Source organism: Cololabis saira, chromosome 12 (genome assembly GCF_033807715.1).
Source record: "Cololabis saira isolate AMF1-May2022 chromosome 12, fColSai1.1, whole genome shotgun sequence".
Classification (NCBI taxonomy): domain Eukaryota; kingdom Metazoa; phylum Chordata; class Actinopteri; order Beloniformes; family Belonidae; genus Cololabis; species Cololabis saira.
The window spans coordinates 30963861-30978865 of NC_084598.1; the positions used below are offsets into that span (position 1 = coordinate 30963861).

Below are 15005 nucleotides of genomic sequence, written 5' to 3' on the forward strand. Positions count from 1 at the left end.
GTCAACGTCGCCGCCATATTGGATGTGGCAAGACTGCGCTGTAAATTAATACAAGTAAATTGAATTATTTTCATAAAGCGCTTTTCTACAAAGAAATTTACGTTTTACGTCTCATTTATTCATTCACACACGCACTAATATACTTGGGAAACAGTTAGGCACCAAATATAATATATTTAATTTTCTCAGATACATAGGACATGCATAGGACATAGGAGTAATTCATGTTATATCAGCTAAAGAGAACAAGGTAGTGCCGAAAAACAATATATATCCCCCCTCACAAAAATAGGAAAAATAGAGAAACATATTTTCTCATCAACAAAATATATTTTAAAATTTTCAAGTAACAAAATAACATATTTGAACCATTTTTCAGACAATAAAATAACATTTGAACCATTTTTCAGACAATAAAATAATTGAAAAAATCTGAGAAAATTGTTCAAATATGTTATTTTGTTACTTTAAAATTTTTAAATATTTTTAAGTAAAATATGCTTTGTTGATGAGAAAATATGTTTCTCTGTTTTTCTTATTTTTGTTAGGGGCGATATATACTGTATTGTTTTTCGGCACTACCTTGTATAACATGAATTACTCATATGTGGGAGGGATCAATAAAGTTCTTATGTTTGCCATCTGAGAAAATTAAATATATTATATTTGGTGTCTAACTATTTCCCAAGTATATTATCAATCAATCAATCAAATTTTATTTATATAGCACCTTTCATCCAGGTACATGAAATACAAGGTGCTTTGACATTTTGATTGAAAAATAAGCATAATAAACAAATAAATCAAAACTGGGAGACCAAAAAAGAAAAACTGGGAGACCAATGCACCCTGACATACAATATAGAATATATAACATTTATAAAAAGATAAAATTTCAAGGATTAAGTTTAAAAAATAATCAGTCCACAACAATAAAAAAATAATAAAAAAAACATTATAAGAGATAGATAAATAAATAAAACAGATACCTTTAAAAAATGTTAAACAGAATAAAACTATAAAATGTGATGCTACATAAAAGCCAGACCAAAGAGATGAGTTTTTAGTCTACGTTAAAAAATGTCCATATTTCCAGCTCCTCTCAGATCCTCCGGCAGGCTGTTCCACAGTTTTGGAGCGTAGTGGCTAAAAGCAGCATTATTAGTGCGTGTGTGGATGAATAAATAAGACGTAAAACGTAAATTTCTTTGTAGAAAGGCACTTTATGAAAATAAGTCAATTTACTTGTATTACTTTACAGCGCAGTCTTGCCACATCCAATATGGCGGCGGCGTTGACGTATCGCAGCAGCGCTCGACGGGGCGTCTACGTACATATGTCTACGGCGCTGACGCCGCTGACGCAGCTGCGCGGCCCGGCCACGTGACGAGGCGCGGCGGCCTCTCCTCTCCTGCTCGCTCCGGTCCTTCCTTCCCAGGGTTCAATGAGCGCCGTGTGGCCCCACCCCGCGTCTCCACAGCGCTGTCCGCCTGCTCGATGCAGGCTACCACTCTCGGAGGGGAGATAACGCGAAAAAGAGAGAAAGGGAGGAAAATAATACACCCCCACGGACCGGTCGTCACCGCCTCGCAGCTTCGTGGACCGGTGGCCGGGAGAGGAGCGGCCTCCGCGGGGGGAATGTGCTGCTACAACCAGCCCGCGTCCTATTTTCTTCTGAATGTAAATGCACATGTAGTGTCAAGCCTGTAGCCTGTTTTACCCACCTCGGAATATGTGTAAATGTGCGTTAGTATGACAATCCGTTAGTAAACATGTATAGGCCGTATATAAATATATATATATATTTATATAATATATAATATAAGCTGTGAAAAATGAGCCTGACAGCGGGGGTTGATTTTTCATCTGCAAGAAACGTGGATACATATTTTCGAGGGATTCTCACATCTTGGTCACGCTTTCTTTTCCTTTTCTTTGGATTTTTTTATCAGTTCCACTCTTAAGCCTGGGATTTTTTTCTTTCTTTTTTCCAAATTTTTTTTTTTCATATTTTTTTTTTTTTGTAAAAGATTTTTTTTTTTTGTAAAAGAGTATCGGTGCGCAGTTTTGGAGGCTTGGTGGTGATGTGTGGGGCTGATAACACATTTCAGCAACAAAAGCGAGGGTCAGGGAGAGACGAGGCCCCCTTTTTCTTTTTCTTTTTTTTTTTTAGAGGAGAAACCCCGAGCCGTCGCGGATAAGTAGGACGGAGGCGGAGGGGGATCCGGGATCCGGGCGGAGAGACTCCGCAGCCAGTCCGCGGCTCTCGGCCTCGCTTCATGCGGAGAATGAAAAGCGACCAGATGACGACGGAAGCGAGCGCTGTGTCACACATGTAGCTCGTTTTCAGGGGGTGTAAATATCATTTCCCCCTCCCTGCCGGGATCCCCGACGTCGACAGATAAATTGATAAAGAGGGGGAACAGAAAAAAGCGGTGCTGTGTCTGTGGAGATGTTTATTGCGGCGGCGCGCCTCCCCGCGGGGACGCCGAGCTCGGCCGCTGGTCGCCGGCTGCAGTGACACGCGAGACCCGCTGCTTCTGGAGATGCACACCGGGCTGCTGCTGCTGCTGCCCAAAACCCCGCTGTTTGTGGATTACACCTCTTTACCCGGTTGACTTTTGGGGGGGAAAAAAACATACAAACAAACACTAAACTGCATGTGAAGAGGAAAAAAAAAAAATCAGCAAAGAAGTGAGAAGGCGGCCTCTTGTCGTCAGCAACAGTATCCTGCCTTTTTTTTTTTTTTTTTTTTTTTTAAGTGACAGCAAAGTAGCTTCATGGACTCATAATTTCTAGAGATCAGCACAGAGGAAATCTGATCGTTGAATGGTGTAAATGTGGTTAACGTTGTTGCCAAGCCCCGCAGGTCAAACGAGGGATCTAAACTAGTTTATTTTATTTGTTTTTCTTTTCTACATATCTTCCCCTCCCTCCCCTCCACTATTTCTTCCACCTCCTCTTCCTCCTCCCCTGGATCCCCCCCTTTTTTTTCCTTTTTTCCTTGCGGGAAGATGGGTTGTTTGGGCAACAGTAAGACTGAAGACCAGAGAAATGAGGAGAAGGCACAAAGAGAAGCAAACAAAAAGATAGAGAAACAGCTCCAAAAGGACAAACAGATATACAGAGCAACGCACAGACTACTACTTTTAGGTGAGTTTGATTTATTTACGTGTTTTGTTTCTTCATTTTTCTCTGTTCTGTGCTTACTGTCTAACAGGCGAGGCCTCCGAGTTTGCACAGTTGAGGCTGCTTCCTCCCTGCATAACCTTCTGGGATGTTGTTTTGGGAAACATTGTCAACAGTGTGACTGCCATTGCATAAGGCCTAAAAATGCAGCTCTGTGCTGGGTTTTGCAGCATGCGGCTGTCAGACGAGAAGACTGCAACTGTCAACACCAAAACATGTTGTAGTAGGGTCCATTAGTTGTTCTGAGAGCACAGGCAGATGTAGCGTTAGGCACATAAGGTGAGAAAACTGTTGCTAGTGGTTACCACAAGATTAGAAGCCCCCGGCTTCCATCAAATATGGCTTTAATGGTTTATATTTATATAAGTTATGCATATTTTTAAAACAGAACATATCGTTTTGCAGCTACACCGCATGTAGAGCAGGTTCATTTTAGCTCTAATCCAGATTTAGAAGGTTTGCTAAACAAATGATAGTTGTAAATTGTTGTCAGTTTAAGGCTGTGTATCCAGATATAACCTGACAGTAAAAATACACACCAGTTAGTGGATAAACTTAACATTTGTAAGACTCAGTGTGTGGTTGTATGTGTGTGGGGGAGAGGTAACTGGAGGTGGGCTGAGTCTCTTATACAAGAGACAGAGTATCTGACTTTTCCTAAAAAGCTCTCTCCTGTTCCCTTCTTTTACTTCTATTCATAGTTTTATCACTACTAAGAGATTGTGGTGTTCTTTGTAAAAAATGATAATATTTGATTAATCCAGGGTGGTGAAGGTTCATTCTGGTGGGGAGGAAGTTGTGGTGGCTTTATGAAAGCCGGACAAGACCCACATGGAAACCAAAACAAAGATATGTGCTGTAAAGTTAGCTCCCTTTTGTCATGTACTATTATTGCTGTGGGCCCGCAGACTGTTTTCGCCTGTGTGTCTGCATATTTTAGGAGATATTTTTAAAGAGTGAACTAAAATAAAAGATTAAAAGGGTGGGTCACAATTTCAGCCCAGTGCAGCTGACAAAAAGGTACGCGTGACCTTGTTCTTGGTTTGTATACAGGTTTAGCGTCAGGATTTCTACCATAACGGTCATGACAAGTGACAAGTTTAAGTGGTCACCGTAAACCAAAACACGGTGTATTTGTCAGTTTTTATGTTAAATGTCAGTCAGTTGTTTGCAAAGCCGAGCAACTATGGCCCATATGTTGACCTAGTTTAGATATGTGGACCATTGGTGGTTTGTGTTGAGTTTATACATTTTGATTGACCTCTGGGTTAACTATAATCTGAATAAAGGTTTTTGGCACATGTTAACAGGATGTGTGTCACTTGAAGTGTGATTATTGCAGGATATGTAATGGAACAACTTGTGATCTACTAAATGGTAATAGTAACCCCCTGACTGGGCTCCCAGTAGTAAAGATGGTGACTTTTAGTGATTGTATGTGAAAACTCAAATAGGCTTTGTAGGGTAAGTTGAGCCTTTTGTTAAGCTCTATATTTTTCTCAAGCGTCTTGTTAGGGCTGGGCGATATGGACCAAAAGTCATATCTCGATATTTTCTAGCTAAATGGCGATACTCGATATATATCTCAATATTTTTTCTGTGCCTTAATTGGGGCAAACCCTTAAAAAAACAGTCAGTTTTAATACAAAGCCTCGTGCCAAATGTCACACAGGTTCCTTTATTAACAGAGGTCTGCACAATATCAAAATGTATAAAACAAATGAAATAAAAATAAACTGCCTGCATATATAGAATAAAAATGCTTCTTGAATAAAATAAAACAAATATCCCTTTCCTGCATAACAATTAAATTAAAATACACTGTAATTAATACAATGTAGACAGTAACAGGCAGACTTTTCCACTGAGGTTGACAGTTGTGCAAATAACAAAACATTTGTGCAAATCTCAAATAAAACATTCAAGTCAATTTGTCACAAAATAAGCTATATCAAAATCATTAAAAAAAAAAATGTAAAAAAAAAAAAATAATATTTTTTTAAATCGATATAAACGATATTGTCTCGTACCATATCGTGTTTGAAAATATATCGATATATATTAAAATCTCGATATATCGCCCAGCCCTACGTCTTGTCAGATAAGTTAATTTAAATAATCTTCACTTGAGTCCTTCATAACATTCTGTGTACATACGCCAAAAACAAAAAGGACAAGCTTCTTTGCATCCTAATATTTCCCTCGTGGGGGGACATATTTGAACTTATATCTATTCTATAACCAGAAAATAAATCAGTCACTTGCAGAGATTAAAAAATGTACATTCTTGTGCAATTTAACCACAATTTGTCATTCAAAGTGCACAGAAGCTCTGTAATGTTTGTTAGCTGGTGATATAGGCCTGCTTCTGCAGTTATCTGTTGTAAGGTGTTGTAAATCAAACCAGCGACATTAAATCCCTCTCATGCCTGGAGTCAGGACTTCTGCCTAACTGATTGTGGACAAATAAAGCTATTTGGTAATGATACATTTTTTTTTTAACTAAAATTAGTAGGTATAATGTTAATGTTGTAGATTGTCTTTAGGGTTGACAACATCGAGCAACAGCCTACGCACATCTGTCTTCTACGTCTCTGTCTCATCTAATAAGCTTGCAAACGGTTTTGATGTCTGTTTGTTTTTTTGTTATAATATGTTGGAGAAAGTCACCCGACAACACATTTTGATTATGGTTAATTTGGAGATACAACAGAGGTTCTAAAATGATTCATGCAGTTTTAAAAGACTCTAAGTTAGGACCACACTACTGTACTTTATAAGCATTTATTCCTTCACCTTTTTGTGTTTCATCAGACAGGAAGGTATGGGTTACAAATTTGGATTTGGGAGCAAAACTGGAGCGCTGACTTTGTGACATGATGTCACCAGTCAGATTTAAGGAACCCTGGCAGAAGTTAATGCCCTGTTGTCTGAACCCAGGCTAATCTGGGACCATAGATGCATCTCATTGGTTTGAAACACTTACTAAACTTTGCTCATATACATTTATACATGATACCATACTGTTAACTCTTTAGTTTGCTTTAGTCCATTATTGTACAATTTTTAAATTGTACTTTCTTGAGACTCACTTTTAGCTTGAATGATGTACTTTTTTTTCTTTTAAGCTTTGCATTTACACTTGGACTCAGGGTGGATCCCCTTTGTAATCAATGAAAGTTCTTTGATTTAAGAACTTGCAGCATGTTGACACTGAACTTTTGTACCTAACTCTTTGCATAGCTGTGCATACTACAGGTTTGGCATGACAGTGCAACTGTTTCAGTTTCAGTCTTACAGGCGACACACATTTAAAGACTTGCAGGGAGCATCTGACTATCTGGCAAGGACACACACCAGCAGTTTCATGTTGTTGGCAAACAAACACAATACACACAAACTGTATACAACACTCTGCAGCGGATTTCAGGCTCTGAGGGCAAAGAAAGGATGCTTCTAAAATGAATGCCAAGAATAGTTCATATAAGGTTTTTTTCTTTTTAAATCAACGTTTACTATTTAGATAATAAAAATGATTTGATATTGAGTGTGACCTCTGCCTTTTAAAATAGCAGCAGCAGTTTTTCAAGTTGTGTTGAAAATATTTTGATTGGATTTGATTTTTGGAGAAATGTCCCAGATCTTCTGTGGTTTAAGGTTATCCCAATGTTTAAGGACTCCTTGTTCATCTGGTCACTAAAGGTGGTTCCTTAAGCTCTAACTGTGTAATTGGGTTCACTGTGTAGAAAGAATCTGGGACAAATGATAACTCTACCTAATGGTAATGAACGGTACTATAGATCAAAGAGGATGATCACATATAATCCTGTTTTTGTATTTACAGCCCACTGGCATGTTCTTCACAGGTTGCAAAGTAATGTAATGAGTTTTGGTTTCGTTTTGTTTTTTGTCAGAGGAAAGTTGGTTGCTTTACTGGACGGTTGGACGTCTAGAAATTTCTAGGCCATAGTTTGACTAGCAGTGCAAGGTGAAATCCTTACCATACAAGTAGGGCTGGGCGATATGGACCAAAAGTCATATCTCGATATTTTCTAGCTAAATGGCGATACTCGATATATATCTCGATATTTTTTCTGTGCCATAATTGGGGTTTCCCCCAAAGCATTATAGCATAGCATCTCTGTTAGCTTCATTTTTTTCTGAAGCAAACTCTTAAAAAAACAGTCAGTTTTAATACAAAGCCTCGTGCCAAATGTCACACAGGTTCCTTTATTAACAGAGGTCTGCACAATATCAAAATGTATAAAACAAATGAAATAAAAATAAACTGCCCGCATATATAGAATAAAAATGCTTCTTGAATAAAATAAAACAAATATCCCTTTCCTGCATAACAATTAAATTAAAATACACTGTGCAATTAATACAATGTAGACAGTAACAGGCAGACTTTTCCACTGAGGTTGACAGTTGTGCAAATAACAAAACATTTGTGCAAATCTCAAATAAAAGATTCAAGTCAATTTGTCACAAAATAAGCTATATCAAAATCATTAAAAAAAAATGTAAAAAAAAAAAAAATTATTTTTTTTTTAAATCGATATAAACGATATTGTCTCGTACCATATCGTGTTTGAAAATATATCGATATATATTAAAATCTCGATATATCGCCCAGCCCTACATACAAGTAGATGCAAGATCCTGCAACATTAGTCAAATTGAAACTGATATTGGAAAGTATACTGGTATAGCTCACAAAAATGCATCTCTTGAAGATCAGTCATATGACACTGCTGTAACTGACAGACGGCATTGTAAACTTGAGACAAAATGTTCATGATCCACCGTAACATCTTTAGTGGTGAACCTTCCAGGCATACTAACACCTTTATTTTTTTTATGGTATATAATATGACTGCACAATATTAGGAAAACGTGTCAAATGCGGTATAATTAGAAACTGCAATGACAATATGGCTTGCAATATATAAACAAATACTTTGGTAACAGACCTCAGGCAGTAAATAGCCTAGTTCAACACTAGGGGGGGAAAAATCTTTGTCTGTACTTCAGCAACATGCTTTTAATAAAAGAAGAGGAAGAGGGGGGAACACACCTTCAGTTAACCAACTTAGTTGCATTGAAGGGTTCATCAGTGTAGGTCCCTGCATGCTTTTCAGGGTGTCAAACTCCAGTCCTGGAGGGTCCTGCATGTTTTAGATGCCTCCTTGCATCAACACACCGGATTCAGATTAATGGATCATCATCAGCTTGTCATCAAGGTCTGCACAGGACTGTCAATGACATTAATTTGGATCGGAGTGTGTTGAAGCAGGGAAAGCTCTAAAGCAGGGGTGTCGAGCTCCAGTCCTCGAGAGGTACATGGAGATGGAAACTGATATGATTTTATTGACCCTAATGCCAGTATCGATTCTGTTTATGAACCAGAGTTTTTTAACCAATTTCCTTATCAATTCCAGACAGTTTCAATGATGAAACAAATATAATTAAAATTGAATTGACAATTTTGAAGGCGTACAGTTCCGATTCTTCGTTAAATTTGCTGACAGTTCTGCAGTGGGATCTGTTTTCAGTTTTCCCCTGTAGTTATGTATACGTTTTTTTTTTTTTGTCTATTGAAACGCGTTTAGTACAGAGTCTTATGGCTGAAATAGTGGCGACATGGGTTTAGTCATGTATCATGCTTGTATTTTCATAGATGATCCTTAACTTCTGCATATTCTGAATTGTTTTTTTGTTTTTGTTTTTTGAGAAACTGTTATTGATATTCCAGCTTTGTGTTCATGAGTGCATCTGTGTCATTCTCTTTCTCAGGAGCTGGCGAGTCGGGAAAGAGCACCATAGTGAAACAGATGAGGATCTTACACGTCAATGGATTCAATGCAGAGTAAGTGTGATATAAATAAAAGCTGTGACGTAAACGCGTGTCCAAGTCCTCCCTCCGTTTAAGATTCCGAACCGTGTACAGTTGACTTCTGGAAAATCTCGAATCCAGGCTGAATCTTCCTCCTCACACACGGAGAACAGCTACCCTGAAAAGTCTGCTTGTGTAATACTATCAGTTTCTTTTAACTCCTTTGAAACTGGGATCTGGTGCTAGAACAACCTCAGAACATCTAACCTTCATTTTATACTTTTGTCCCCACCAGACACTGTGTGTGTGTGTGTGTGTGTGTGTGTGTGTGTGTGTGTGTGTGTGTGTGTGTGTGTGTGTGTGTGTGTGTGTGTGTGTGTGTGTGTGTGTGTGTGTGTGTGTGTGTGTGTGTGTCCTGAATTGTGTGTGTGTGTGTGTCCTGAATTGTGTGTGTGTCCTGAATTTTGTTTTACAGGAATGCAGTACAGAGATATAGTTTATTTTCATAGATCAAAGTGTTTGTCTTTTATTTTTCCTGCAAGCCGTTGTCTTAATATTGCCACTATAAGTTTATAAAAACTGTAAACAACATTCGGTATTGTGAGCAACCCGCGTTGTTTCATTATCAACCGACGTTTCTGAAATCTGACTGGTATTTACAAATGCTACTGCAAACTGGATTTCTACAGTGTTTTGAACTGGGTGTATGCATGCCAGCTGGAGATATTGAAATGCCCAGTGTTTTTTTCACGTAAATGTTTATAAATTGAGCTGGAAGCTAATCTTTCAGACCAGCATAAATGTTGTCTTCAGTCCAAGTTCACAAGGTTTCAGGAAAACCCCTTTGCAGATATGTGCATGGAGCCTAAATGTTGTCCATGCGGGCTGTACACAGTGTGACAAAAATAATAGTTGCTTGGTATAAGTGGGAGCTCTCTCTTTATGCCGCCTGTTTTGACGGGAAGTTGTGCGGAAATATACCATGATTCTGTTCAGCATTCACCACCACGAGTACGATTTCAAGGATTTACAGATCGTGTTATTTTTCCTTTGTTCGGTACTAAATGTTCCTCCATAAACTACAAACACCGTCTCCACTTTTAGCATAATCTTTTCCAAATCCAGACCACTAACAAAAATAACTGATTAACTTACTCAGATTAGGTGATAGTTATGTCCAGAAGTAATTTGTGTTTTTATGGCTTTACCTTTAATGAATTAAAAGAAATAAAATAAAGGGCCATGTGTTTGTATCAACTTTCTGGAGAAAGTGACAATATTAAATAAACCACAATTCTTAACAAATGATTTAAAAAAATTATAAATTTGGACTTTTTTAATTTAAATAAGGTGTTCCAATTAAAATGTTAACACAAGTTGCTTTAAGAAGAGGGAATGCGCATGACGTCACAGATGCGACTTTACAGCGGGTTACGCCCACTGAGTGGCAGCGTAGACTTTCAGTTTGATCACACTGGAAAACATCTAAAATGGGAAAGAGCTGTTGTGCGATCGACTGTAATCATAAATTTAGCAAGAAATCGGAGTTATCGTTTTACAGACTGCCGAAAAAAAGCTTAAGAGAGACAAATGGATTGCTGCAATTCGCAGAAAAAACTGTATTCCAGGCACCGAAACGGGGATTTGCGGTTCCCATTTTGTATCAGGTAATGTTGGGTTTTTGGGTTCTAACGTTAAACGGTCGAATCATAAAGTTTGGTGTCCTCATCACTTTAATTTCGCCAACAAATGCTGCTTAGAAGTAGGACCAAGCGTCAAGACTTTTGTAAGCCTTCAAGCTTTGCTTCGTGTATTTCCCTGGCGTAGAAATTAAGTACATATAAATATCAGGAAACTGGATTTGTGGCCAAATATTAATGTCCATGGACCACTGGTTCTTCGGGTAACTGTACGGGTCACTGTCAAGTCCAACTGCCTTTTAATATAAGCCGATAATCGGCTGTTATCCCGTCTTCTCCACAGTTTCGCTACTAGTTGCAGCCATTTTTGGTGATGTTTTGCCACTCAGTGTGAGTAAGGGGGCGTGGTCCAGTGGGAAAGTGACGTCAATGCATACCCTCTATTTTAGTTTCATATTCCAAGGTAACATGTTAAAGACCTTAGTCGGATTAATAAGAAGTCTACACTTGGCATCCCCATCCACGGGAATGCACATTTTAACTTCTTCTAAACTGTGATTTGAAACTGACAGTTTTAATTTTAGCTTGGGGATAAAAAGTTAAAGCTTTTTTGTTTATTAAAGAAAAAAAAAAAAATGTACTCTGGGTCAAATTTGTAGTTGTCACCATGCTTTTCAACTTTTTTCCAAGGCCAGTTGTCATGGAGACATGATGCTGCGACAAGCTTGATCTTGACCACTGACGGTACCGATCGTGGTCACGTGGTTTGTAGTGTCGCATTGGGGCCAGAGTGAAAATGACACTTGTGATTGCTGCCGAACTAACTGGAAAATGATACAATATCATCTGGTGAGGCAACACCACAGGTGTCCAGCAACATTATGTGAAAATTACTTAGATTTCATATCTGTAGATGCTCGGCCAGGCCCCTCACCTTCAGTTGCTGCTTGATTGCGGGGCCTTTCTGCCTTTTAGTTTGGTCTTCAGTAACTTAAAAATATGCTCTGTTTTTGTGAGATCAGGTGCCATTCAGGATATTGCATCTCGTAGTTATTATCCATCTACACCGTGAAGTGCTGGAGACTTTTTTTTTTAAGATGTTTTCACGAAAAGTCTAATCTGATCATGCCACTCTTGAGTGAAAATCCTCACTTTTCTATTACACTCACGAAAATGTCTGTAAACTATAGTTTTTGACAGATATATCTCCTTTTTTTAAGAGTATTTTTGACTTCTGTTGTTGTCATGAAGATTTGATTTGTTTTGTACATATAAAAGACAACAATTAAAAGAAAAGATAAGAAAAAAAAGCAAACCAAAAACAAAGAATTTCATACTTTCACACTTAATTTCTTAATTTACATGTACAAAGGTGTTTTTCTTCAGCAAGAAAATGATTCTTCAGTCATCCCCTCTCGCAACCGTCTGAGGTCCTCCAGGCCTTTTAATGTTGTTGAGGTCGCCAGTGTGTTCTTTCTTTTTACGAATTTACCAACTGTTGATTTGGCCACACTTTGGTTATAGACATCTCCCGCCTCAGCCTAATGATGATCTTTATCTGCATTGTTAGTTTGTCTGGAATTACTGAGAGAATGGATCGCACCTGGCCAACATCTTTTCAGTCAGTTGTCTATATACTTTTGAGCCCCTAAAAATGGAGGTGCTTTGCTTACAATGGTTAAATGCAATAAATCTCTAAAAGTTAAGCTGAAAATCTTCACTTTGATCACATTTCCAGTGCCTTAGTTAGGGTTGGGCATTTTTAGAAATGTACTCTTATCGATCATCTTGAAAATCAGCTATCAATTAATCTTATAATAAATATATTAAATACAGTAGATTTACAGATATTGAAATGTATTCTTTATTCTCATGAGCATTTACCAGACATTAACCATTTAATTTAAACAAGGGAAAAAGAGCTTAACTAAGGCAGCAGGGCCTGAAGTTGCAAGTTTAACCTCTTAACATAAACGAAAAGCAACATAAAGTACATCAAGACTGCTGATTTTTTTTTTTTTTTGTGAAAAATGAGCATGTTAACATGCTCAGGTGTGAACGTGGTCTAGTGACCGTCAGTCAGCTACGGAAAACACTCACTCTGATGTTTGCGGGGATGCAGAGATACTGGCACGCTAACTTCGCCCGCCTGGGGAACCTCAGTCCATACACTTTCCACCCCTCCGCAGGATTACAGTCAAGAGGTGGCACAGTCTCAGAAAGTTTTGAAGGTTTGCATTTGCAACTAGTCTCTGTGTGGCTGTAAGTAAAACTCTTGTTTGTGACGAGGGTCCGGCATCGATGCAATCACTGGGGTGAATGACACCAGCTCATCAGACTGGACCTGTAGAATAGAATTAGTCTATGAAATATATAATTTGTCAGAAAAATCGCTATTCTGAATAAGCATTGTAGATAAGTGACGTATGTAAAAGTAGCCGATGTTTGGTCTACTTCGGGCCAGTAATAATAATTTTTAATGGCAAACAAATCCATTAAATAGCTCAGTTTTGGCAGACCTGCATTCACTGGATCAGGGAAGAGCATCCTTTCGCCTTTAATTCCTTGACTTTGTTGGTCTCTGCTTCTCCATGCATGAGATGTGTGTTGACAAGGCTGAGGGTAATGGGATATGTATTAGAAATTGAGACATCGTTTTCTGCAGACAAGATGGTGGTGGCACACTTGAGAGCAGCTAGCAGGGGCTGCATGTCCTCCATTAGTTGCCAGTGCTCATCCTTTCACTCAAGAACCCTTTCATCTTGAATTGTGGTAATGATTCGATCCGTTGGGACAGCAACAACAGCCCACCGCTGCGCCACCAGTCGCTCAAACATCTCCCAAACTGAGTTCCGTTGTGTTTTACTGGATTGTATTAGCCAGTGGTTTGCCAGGCCCTCTTGCTGCTGTTGTGAAGTGGCGAACAAGCCTGGTGGCTGCACAGATCACACAATTCAGGTACAGTGCAAATCCATAATTTATCTGGAAGGTGTGTGCAAAGCAATGGAATCCCAGTTAACTTTGGTGGGGCTGTTGGTAGCGTTGTCATGTATGCACTCATTTTACCCTGTAAAACCCCGCGGTTCTCCTGCATCATTCATTCAAAATACTTGGCCAGTCTCCAAATACTTCCGGACCTACCTGTATTTCCTGATTTTGAGTTGGCAAAAGTCTTACTTCCTGCTTTATAAGATCGGTCTAGTTGCCACCACTGATTTCCTCCATTTAGTCACTTCTCATTTACACGATCTTCATGATTCAGCGGGCATTTAGCAAATGTTAGATAAATGCTCTGCTTTGACATCGGGCATTAAGCAATTTTTTTTAATTTTTTTTTGTTGAATTTTGGAAAGGTTGAACAACGCCAACGATATTTTCTGCCCAGAATGATGATGGTGTTCATTGGAGGTGGACGATCGTTGGTCTTTGACTGCCAACCCTCAGCTACTCTCTCGGGACCTTTGTGTGCAATCTCTGAGGCATGCACTTCTTTAGCTTCTGCAAAACTCTTTATGCTGTTACACCGATAAAAAGACAAAAGTGTTCCTCAAATAGGTACACTCTTTGATACTGGGCGATATGGCCTTTAACGAATATCCTGATTTCTTTTTATATATATATATATATATATATATATATATATATATATACTACATCCTGATACACGATATATATCTCAATGTTTTGAAATCTCTAAAATACTCTGTAGATGTTGAATTCAACATTATCAATCATACAATGACTTTAAAAGTAAAACAATGACAATGAAGTGAAATTTAACATTTTTTATTTGAGGCACTGGATTCTTTAAACAAACTGAACTAAACAACAATACAGCAGGTCTAATTGAAAGAGCTCATTTGGAGGCGCAGGATCTTCTGCTCCCAGTGGTCGTTGTAAAGTAACGTTAAGCTGAGGTGAGGCTCAGGTGTTCTGCTGGTCCAAGGATCCGTAGTTGTAGATAAGTGGGTCATGTTTGTTAGGTATTGGATCACCTTTTCTCTCACTGAAAAGTATAATTCTGATGGCACTTTAACTGCAAAGAATTTGCACCCAGGTAAATCGTACTTTGGGTTCAGCGGCTTAATGAGGTCTCTGAATCCTCCCTTATCCACCACACTAACTGGCGCCATGTCTTTGACGATGTATTTGCAGCTGTTATCTCTTTCAATTTCAAGCTTTTTTTTTTTTTTTTTTGGTCGTATGCGGTTGATTTAGCAAACAGAGGCCAGAGTCATTTTTTCTGTGGCTGGCTCTTTTAACGTTTTGTTCTGTGTCTGTGGAGATGTGGCCACACAGAGGATGATGGTGTTGTAGAGGATGACATTTCAGGTGGT

At 38.6% G+C, this 15005-nt stretch overlaps 1 protein-coding gene across 1 annotated transcript in view; it reads left to right on the top strand.

Annotated features, from left to right (window-relative positions):
* The first annotated feature begins 1410 nt into the window (after positions 1–1410).
* Positions 1411–15005, top strand: part of gnas (GNAS complex locus) — a 39266-nt gene continuing 25671 nt past the window's right edge. The window contains exons 1-3 of the mRNA XM_061736559.1: positions 1411–1680; positions 3015–3153; positions 8989–9061. Coding sequence (XP_061592543.1) covers positions 1498–1680; positions 3015–3153; positions 8989–9061 — 395 coding nt within the window. The 5' untranslated portion in view covers positions 1411–1497. The remainder of the gene's footprint in view (positions 1681–3014; positions 3154–8988; positions 9062–15005) is intronic.